The 10,216-nt window shown below is 42.8% G+C and overlaps 1 protein-coding gene across 1 annotated transcript in view; it reads left to right on the top strand.

The window, feature by feature from the left end:
* Window positions 1-575: 575 nt before the first annotated feature.
* Window positions 576-10,216, top strand: part of LOC123966927 (calcium/calmodulin-dependent protein kinase type IV-like) — a gene marked incomplete at both ends in the record, with an annotated part of 11,796 nt that continues 2,155 nt past the window's right edge. The window contains 3 exons of the mRNA XM_046043003.1: window positions 576-648; window positions 4,999-5,089; window positions 9,049-9,123. Of these exons, the coding sequence (XP_045898959.1) occupies window positions 576-648; window positions 4,999-5,089; window positions 9,049-9,123 (239 nt within the window). The remainder of the gene's footprint in view (window positions 649-4,998; window positions 5,090-9,048; window positions 9,124-10,216) is intronic.

Here is a 10,216-nt window from a genome sequence, read left to right as displayed (position 1 = left end):
TGGAAAGCACTGTGTAACATGGGTTTTAAAAAGGTGCTATATAAATAAAAATGTACTTATTTACTTGCTAAGGAGCAGCTTGTGGCTACAGACTCACTTCCACACTGATTTAAAATAAACCATTAAATTGCACTTAAAGCATAGAAAAGCGCTTTAAACTGCATAACTTAACATCTCGCACTTTATAACAGATTTACTGTAGTAGCTAGCTCATGATCTGCATAGCTTGTTTATTGTGGTGTATTGTATTATTCTTTCTATTGTTTTATTATGTTGACCTTTGAAACGACCGGCCAGGGACAACAGACGGAAATTAGCTTTCTGGCTAAAGCACTGTCCCTTTTAAAATAAGAAAATAAAGACTTGTTGGGAACAGACTGACTGCACTGAGGAGAGATCTGTTTTTTAGGCCGTAATTAAATACAGAATTATCTTCATGAGTTTGAGGGTTCAGCAGATTAAAGTGCCCAGGAGAATAATGAGGAGTTGAAACCTGATCCACGTCCGGGCCAGACCGGTCTTTGGTCCCCTCTGGTGAAGTTTACGTCCTGTTCCTCTCTCTGTGTGTGTTGCAGGATCGTAGAGCGTGGTTACTACAGCGAGCGAGACGCCGCTCACGTCATCAAACAGATCCTGGAGGCCGTGGCGGTAAGACTGCTGTGTTCAGTGTCTGTTGTCACTGTCGGGAAATCCGGCGCCGTCTGAGATTCTGCTTCTCATCACAAAGCAGCCACTTCTGTGACCGGATCCTCCAGCTCCACCCGTCCCTTCAATCATTAGATTACTGTTCACTTCCTCCGTCTCTGTTCAGTCTCTCACGCTAAACCACAGATCATAAACCAGCTGCTCTCAAACTTTCTTTCCCCTGATGTTGTTCTTACATCTGAGGCACAGAGACGTCAGCTGCTGTCAGATTAGAGAGATCTTTGAGTTCCTCTCAGCTAAGAGTTAGCTGTTAGCTTAGAGATCAAATCAAGTCTTATAAAGATTAAAAAGCATCAAAACACCAACAAAACCAGTTTTACAACAGAGTTATCTTCTAGGTTTTATTATCTTAGCGTTAGCTTCTGTTAACTTCCTGTTAGCTCAGAAATACCTTCTAGCTGATTAGCTCGTGAGCTAACAAGATACCACACGTGAATCAGACAGACTTGAAGTTTTCTTCTCTTTTGATGGAGCTAGGCTAACAGTTTCCCTCTGCTTTCAGTCTCTGTGCTAAGCTAGGCTGGACCGATCCATCTGGAACCTCTGCCATGGTTCTGCTCTGAAGTCTGTACTGATTTCCTGCTGCTGTTCAGAAGCAGATTTTGTGTTGTGTAGGAGTTCTTCCTCCTCCAGCTGATGAATCACAGCCTTCCTGTTTCTTTGCAGATTTAATCAAACGTGAAAGTGCCACAAAATCATATTTAAATGGCAACGTGTTGATGATTAAAAACATGCTTACGCAACACCGGGCTTTTCACAGCAACATGGCCGAATATGCAGCGACAGGAAAAGCACTGTAATTGATTATAAAAGTCAGACATAATCATAACATGTGATTATTACCAGTCTGAGTGAAAATAATCTTCTGATTGATCGTCAGAAGCTTTAGAGCAGCTGCTGTTCTGTCAAATGAAGCAGGGTGGGAGGAAGCTCTGCCTGAGAAGACCAGCTCAGGGGAAACAAGCCCCAATGCCCTTCATTTTAATGCCCACTGGCGTCAGCTGGGTTCTGCACGGATCAGCTGGGTTCTGCACGGATCAGCTGGGTTCTGCACGGATCAGCTGTAGTTGCTGTGGTTGGTTGCAGGTGTTGCTGTATTTACTGTAGTCAGTTGCAGGTGTTGCTGTATTTACTGTAGTCGGTTGCAGGTGTTGCTTATTGCTGTAGTCTGGTTGCAGGTGTTGCTTTAGTTGCTGTAATCGGTTGCTGTAGTTGCTGTAGTTGGTTGCAGGTGTTGCTGTAGTTGCTGTAGTCGGTTGCAGGTGTTGCTGTATTTACTGTAGTCAGTTGCAGGTGTTGCTGTAGTTGCTGTAGTCGGTTGCTGTAGTTGCTGTAGTTGGTTGCAGGTGTTGCTGTAGTTGCTGTAGTCGGTTGCAGGTGTTGCTGTAGTTGCTGTAGTCGGTTGCTGTAGTTGCTGTAGTTGGTTGCAGGTGTTGCTGTAGTTGCTGTAGTCAGTTGCAGGTGTTGCTGTAGTTGCTGTAGTCAGTTGCAGGTGTTGCTGTAGTCGGTTGCTGTAGTCAGTTGCAGGAGTTGCTGTAGTCGGTTGCTGTAGTTGCTGTAGTCAGTTGCAGGTGTTGCTGTAGTTGCTGTAGTCGGTTGCAGGTGTTGCTGTATTTACTGTAGTCGGTTGCAGGTGTTGCTGTAGTTGCTGGAGTCGGTTGCTGTAGTTGCTGTAGTTGGTTACAGGTGTTGCTGTAGTAAGTTGCAGGTGTTGCTGTATTTACTGTAGTCGGTTGCAGGTGCTGCAGTAGTTGCTGTAGTCGGTTGCTGTAGTCGGTTGCAGGTGTTTCAGGTGTTAGCGCTGTAGTGGCAGCGTGTAGCAGCGCTGCAGTCTCTTATGTAACAGCAGCTTCCTTCCTGCTGCTGAACAGATTAAAAGCAGAGAGGATTAATACACACAGAAACACGCGCACACAGAAACACGCGCACACAGAAACACTGACCACAGCTGACCTACATCAGCACGCAGGCAAACATACGCCTGTGTATGTTTGTGTGTTTATATCTGCGTGTGGTTATGTTTGTTTGTGTTTCTGCGTGTGTGTGTTCAGATTCCGGTACAGTTGTATCAGATATGTGTGGCGTTAATCTGCAGCACAGAAAATTCCTGCAGCCCCCAAACACATCAATGTCTTTTTTCCACCAGTTTCTCAAACTCAGGGTGGCGACCCCTCCAGGTGGACGTGTTGACAACTCATCCTTCAACACGTTGTCACTCTCATATGCAGTGAAACGCTGCAGTGTCATTAAAGAGGAACACCAGCAGGCCGAGTACAGCACAGTACACAGTACACAGTACACAGTACACAGTACACACTAAACACTACACAGTACACACTACACAGTACACAGTACACACTACACACTACACAGTACACAGTACACAGTACACAGTACACAGTACACACTACACACTACACACTACACACTACACAGTACACAGTACACACTACACAGTACACACTACACAGTACACACTACACACTACACACTACACAGTACACAGTACACAGTACACACTACACAGTACACACTACACAGTACACACTACACAGTACACACTACACACTACACACTAAACACTACACAGTACACACTACACACTACACAGTACACACTACACACTACACAGTACACACTACACAGTACACAGTACACACTAAACACTACACACTACACAGTACACACTACACACTACACAGTACACAGTACACACTACACACTACACAGTACACAGTACACACTAAACACTACACAGTACACACTAAACACTACACAGTACACAGTACACTACACAGTACACACTACACAGTACACACTACACAGTACACAGTACACAGTACACACTAAACACTACACACTACACAGTACACAGTACACAGTACACACTACACAGTACACAGTACACACTACACACTACACACTACACAGTACACAGTACACACTAAACACTACACAGTACACAGTACACACTAAACACTACACAGTACACACTAAACACTACACAGTACACAGTACACTACACAGTACACAGTACACAGTACACACTACACAGTACACACTACACAGTACACAGTACACACTAAACACTACACACTACACACTACACAGTACACAGTACACACTACACAGTACACAGTACACACTACACACTACACACTACACAGTACACAGTACACACTAAACACTACACAGTACACAGTACACACTAAACACTACACAGTACACACTAAACACTACACAGTACACAGTACACTACACAGTACACAGTACACAGTACACACTACACAGTACACACTACACAGTACACAGTACACACTAAACACTACACACTACACACTACACAGTACACAGTACACACTACACAGTACACAGTACACACTACACACTACACACTACACAGTACACAGTACACACTAAACACTACACAGTACACAGTACACACTAAACACTACACAGTACACACTAAACACTACACAGTACACAGTACACTACACAGTACACAGTACACAGTACACACTACACAGTACACACTACACAGTACACAGTACACACTAAACACTACACACTACACACTACACAGTACACAGTACACACTACACAGTACACAGTACACACTACACACTACACACTACACAGTACACAGTACACACTAAACACTACACAGTACACAGTACACACTAAACAGTACACAGTACACACTAAACACTACACAGTACACACTAAACAGTACACAGTACACACTAAACACTACACAGTACACACTACACAGTACACAGTACACACTACACAGTACACAGTACACACTACACACTACACTGTACACTGTACACACTACGCAGTACACACTATACACTACGCAGTACACACTACGCAGTACACACTACACACTACGCAGTACACACTACGCAGTACACACTACACACTACGCAGTACGCAGAAGAAACGCAGTAGAGATATTTGTCATGACATTAATGCAGATTAAATAAGTAACAGATTGAAATTTTCATTTTGTAACTTAAGTTTAATGTTGGACAGAGAAAATAAATAAATCTCGCTGACTGATTTATCGGCTTCTATAGTTTCTAAGTGAGTTCAGGTCTCCTCGCTCACAGAAGCTGAGCTCATAAGAGGATGTGAGTCAGACCGCAGCAGGGGATGCTGGGAGCTGGAGGAAGAGGCCATCTGTCAGTCCATGCTGCCAAATCCTCCACAGACCCCCCCCCCCCCCCCCCACCTCCTGGCCTCTAGAGGGCACTGCCCGTTTTCAACCTGTGTTTTTGTGTGTTTCAGTATCTACATGAGAACGGCGTCGTGCATCGTGACCTCAAACCAGAGAACCTGCTGTACGCCGACCTGTCGCTGGACGCCCCGCTGAAGATCGGTAACACCGCGACACGATTTCAGATCTGATTATGACACGAAATGAATGAAACTTTATTGAACTCAGCCTGTGGTCAGGACAGCAGCACACATACAAATGTTAGAGTTTTTCTATGAAGGGAAACAGACGTTGAGGCGTCTTTATCTTGAAGTAGACCATGTGGACGGGTTAGTGATAAACTGCAGGATGAAGAGTTCCTTTTTGGAAAATCCTTCAATTAACTAAACTCTTTAAACTTGGATCAGCTGGAAAATGCATCATCTCAACGCTGAAAGATACGTGTTTCTCACAGGACAGGAAGGATCTATATGTACATTTGTAATCTTAAAAGTAACAAATTTAACTTAATGTATGTAAATGTACAAATGTAGTGCAGTAAAAAGTACAATATTTCCCTCTGAGATGTGGAGAAGAAGTAGAAAGTTGCACAAATGCTCTGGTAAAGTACTAGTACGCCAGACCTGTATTGAAGAACTGTACTTGAGTAAATGTACTTAGTTACTTAGTTCTCCTGTTTTTTTTGTTTGTTTGTTTGTTATATGGGTCAGGTGGTTTATTGCCTGAACCCTGAAAGTTCTCCAGGTACTTCTAATACACAGGCTGAGCACAAACTTTCTGCCTGGCCTCCTCCCTGAAGAGCAGAGGCGTCACACGGAGTACACGCCACCTGCTGGACAAACGAGTCCACTGGTCTGCAATTGCTTTGATAGCAGAAAAATAAAAAATAAATAAACTGATAGCGGCTGGTGCTGAACTAGATCAGGTTACTCACATAATCACTTCCTCTTAAGTGATTCTGCCTCCAAAAAAAGGCGCGATCACGTTTTTTGCAGCAATGCTTTATGTCAAGTTTTTTTGAGAGCTTTTATTTTGAAAAGTTCTGAAAGACATTTGAAAGAGTCTCTGGCCCGCCGTGTGACGGCTTGAAAAACATTCGGCCCGAGGCCAGATTTATTTGCCGACCCCTGATGTAAAGTTTCTGACACGTTACAGCTTTTATTTTGAAGGGCATGTTCAAACGTGACATCACATAGAAGCAATACTTGTGATTGGCCGACTACATTTGTGGATCGTAGTCGCACTCTTTGTGGTAAACCAGTGTGAAAATGATTTGTAGAGAAATAGGAAGCGATCCACAGACACAGGTTTGACACTTGAATGTTGAGCTTTGCACAGAATTTTATCCGCATGCAGCGGTTTGAAATTACAAGTTAGACTGTGTTTGTTTGCAAAAGTGGATTTGTAGAAATTGTAATTTGTGAAACAGTTGTGTCAAAATTCTGGAAACAAATGCAAAACAATCTACAAATATAATATGACCCTCACACACGCCTTCATTCAAATTTTAGTGAAAGTTCTAATCGTGTTTGTGGATCATGGAGAGTTTGTTTATGGATTTTTGTGTTTTCTAATTGCATTATATACATTTGTCTCTGCATGATCAATGATTCTGACTCTGATTTACTCCCATACTGGACTTTTTCTGTGCAGATTTGCTGTAACCACGTCTGTTGCTGAGTTTACTCACAGCCTCAGTTTCACAGATTTGGGCAACGTGGACAACAAGAAATGTAGAGGTCTGGGGATTTAAGCATCCTGCAGCTTTCCAGAAAGTCTTTAAAGCCACAGAAATCATCTCAGTCTGAGCCTGGAAAGCCTGCAGCTGCTACAGCAGAGCGCAGACATCATGTACTCTCCGTATTCACGTGTACATCAGCCGTGTTTTATTGTGTTTATTGTTCTCAGATTAACCTTTTCTCAAATTTGAGAATAATACACATGCTGATAAATATGGGAATTTTCTTTTAAGTTTCAAACAGATGGAGGGAAATTATTAGCAGCTAATAAAGTTTTCTGGCCACAAAAAAATTTATTAGTGGTGGAAGAAGTACTCACATCTTTTACTTATGTAAAAGTAGCAGTACCAAAGTCTAGAAATACTCTGTTACAAGTAAAAGACCTAATTTCAAATCAAAATATATTTAAAGTACTAAAAGTAAAGAATGGCCCATTTCAGAAATATAATACATTAATTTACTGGATTATAATTATTGATTAATTCATGTGTTCATCCCTTTAATGCTGCAGCAGCTACTTTTAATGATGACCTGCTGGGTAGCTTGTTCATTTACCCCAGGATCAATAATATTGAATCAACATTTATTTTCCCTCTCAGATGTAGTGGAGTAGAAGTTTGGAGTAGCTGAAAATAGAAATACTAAAGTAAAGTACTTCAGTAAATATACTTTCCATCACTGCCTCTGTGGAACTTGGAGAAAACTGAGAATCTCTTTTGTGATACTGAACTTTATGTTATTGCATAATAATGATATATTTGACGGCACTGATATGTTAAAAGATTATAAACCGAGTAGGGCTCATAGGTCCATGGAGTCCAAACTGAACACGGTGAAGCTGCTTTTAGCTGCTTCTCTGCACGCAGCTGGAACAAATCACCAGAAGATATTAAATGTGCCCCAAATTTTTAAATCCAGCTTAAAACCATTTCTCTTTTCATGTGCCTGTGATTGAGGAAACTCGCACTCTGTTCTTACCCCACGGTCATTCCAGAAGTGAAGCTCTAGTCACGCCCGATGGGGACGTGATGCTTCGGGCTGTTATGTCCCGAAACTTCCCCCGTGTTTTTTATTCTACTATTTATTATTCTTTTAATGAGATATTTTTATTACTTTCATTTACCTTGTAGCCTACTTTTTATTTGTTATACTTCTTAATTTGCTCGTGTCTATGTAAAGCACACTGAAATGCTTCTATGAACAAGTTGTTCTATTTAAATAAACTTTCTTGCTCTGCGATCGCGAGCAAAAACACCAGAAGGTATGGAAGTAGAAGAGAGGCGACCGGCCCCCCACTTGACGACCGTTGCCCCAGTGTTTCCCATTAATCACAGAGACAACGGCGCCCGCCACGGTCTAACTTGTTCCGCCATAGTTTCAAAATGAAGCGAAACAATTATCACACTTCTCATCATAACATTACAGACCTCTAACGTTGTGTTTGGCCCGCTGCCGTCAGCTCGCACACGTCACTACGGTGACGTTTACTAAGGGATCGAACCCGTGAAACTAGCTGTACCTGAATTTGGAGTGCACACGTATTGTTGGTAAATGAAAGGTCACAGAGCAGCTGACAGGCAGGTTAGACACTTTATTCTATCAATTTCTCTCTTTACAAAGACAAGAAGACCTGAAGAGAGATTGATTGATTGATTTTGGGTTGCACCAGATTAATGCATTTAACTTTAATGTTTACAAATTGTTTCCCTGGGGTGGGGTTAACCCCTCGAGTGTGCGAGATCCACCACCGGAGTCTCATAAAATCCTGTGGGAATCACTGCCTGGCCCACATTTGTTTTAGTGACTGTACCGTGTTTAATGCCGGACAGTTGTTGTATCAAACCAGGAAATAAAAGCGAAACATCTGCATGTAACAGCTAACAGGTTAGAGGATGATCCTGCGAGGACGGTTAGTCATAGTGAGGAAATCTGGTTGCACCATGCACACCGATGTGGCATCACAAGATGGTCTCTAGTTCTCCTTTCTTTAGTTTGTACAGACCCCTCAGTCTGAATGTGTAACAGAAGCCCGGCGCTGTCGTCTGGTCCATTTATTTGGCGGAGCAGGAGAAGCTCCAGATGGCCGGTGGACCTCCGGCTAACAGTTACAGATGGAAGCAGCTCACATTCAGCCTCCACTGTGCTTCAGCGAGACTCCTCCGCCAACACCTTCCTTTAGTTCAGAGACTCTCCTGCAGTGATACACATTCTCCTCCGCCTCCACCTTCCACTGCTTCACCCCCTCATTCACTGTAAATACAAACAGGAAACAGCAGAAACACGTCGATGCAAGAACTATCTTTCATCTGCAAACCTCTACAGTTAAAGAAACAATAAATTGATTTTCTTTTATTAATGAAGAAATGTTCTCCTCTCTTACAGCTGACTTTGGTCTTTCCAAAATCGTCGATGACCAGGTCACCATGAAGACCGTCTGTGGTACACCAGGGTACTGCGGTGAGTTTACCACCTCCACTACACTGCGACCGAGTTGTAGTACTACATGGGTATGAATACTGGGTGGTGTAGTAGCTGTAGTTAATGATGTAGTTTCTGTAGTAGAAAGTGTAGTAGCAGTAGTAGATGGTGTAGTAGCAGTATTAGATGGTGTAGCAGAAATAATAGATGGTGTAGTAGAAGTAGTAGATGGTGTAGTAGCCGTAGTAGATGGTGTAGTAGATGGTGTAGTAGCCGTAGTAGATGGTGTAGTAGCCGTAGTAGATGGTGTAGTAGCAGTATTAGATGGTGTAGCAGAAATAATAGATGGAGTAGTAGAAGTAGTAGATGGTGTAGTAGCCGTAGTAGATGGTGTAGTAGCCGTAGTAGATGGTGTAGTAGATGGTGTAGTAGATGGTGTAGTAGCCGTAGTAGATGGTGTAGTAGCAGTATTAGATGGTGTAGCAGAAATAATAGATGGTGTAGTAGCCGTAGTAGATGGTGTAGTAGCCGTAGTAGATGGTGTAGTAGAAGTATTAGATGGTGTAGTATCAGTAGTGGATGGTGTAGTAGCAGTAGTGGATGGTGTAGTAGCAGAAGTAGTGGATGGTGTAGTCGTAGAAGTATTAGATGGTGTAGTCGTAGAAGTATTAGATGGTGTAGTCGTAGAAATATTAGATGGTGTAGTAGCAGTAGTGGATGGTGTAGTCGTCGTAGTAGATGTGTAGTAGCAGTAGTGGATGGTGTAGTCGTCGTAGTAGATGTGTAGTCGTCGTAGTGGATGGTGTAGTAGCAGTAGTGGATGGTGTAGTCGTCGTAGTAGAGGGTGTAGTAGCAGTAGTGGATGGTGTAGTAGCAGTAGTGGATGGTGTAGTAGCAGTAGTGGATGGTGTAGTTGTCGTAGTAGATGGTGTAGTAGCAGTAGTGGATGGTGTAGTAGCAGTAGTGGATGGTGTAGTTGTCGTAGTAGATGTGTAGTAGCAGTAGTGGATGGTGTAGTAGCAGTAGTGGATGGTGTAGTCGTCGTAGTAGAGGGTGTAGTAGCAGTAGTGGATGGTGTAGTCGTCGTAGTAGAGGGTGTAGTAGCAGTAGTGGATGGTGTAGTAGCAGTAGT

This window comes from Micropterus dolomieu, unplaced genomic scaffold, assembly GCF_021292245.1.
Source record: "Micropterus dolomieu isolate WLL.071019.BEF.003 ecotype Adirondacks unplaced genomic scaffold, ASM2129224v1 contig_14574, whole genome shotgun sequence".
Lineage (NCBI taxonomy): Eukaryota > Metazoa > Chordata > Actinopteri > Centrarchiformes > Centrarchidae > Micropterus > Micropterus dolomieu.
The sequence above is the reverse complement of the archived record's forward strand: the minus strand, read 5'-3'. Positions and strand labels throughout refer to the sequence as shown.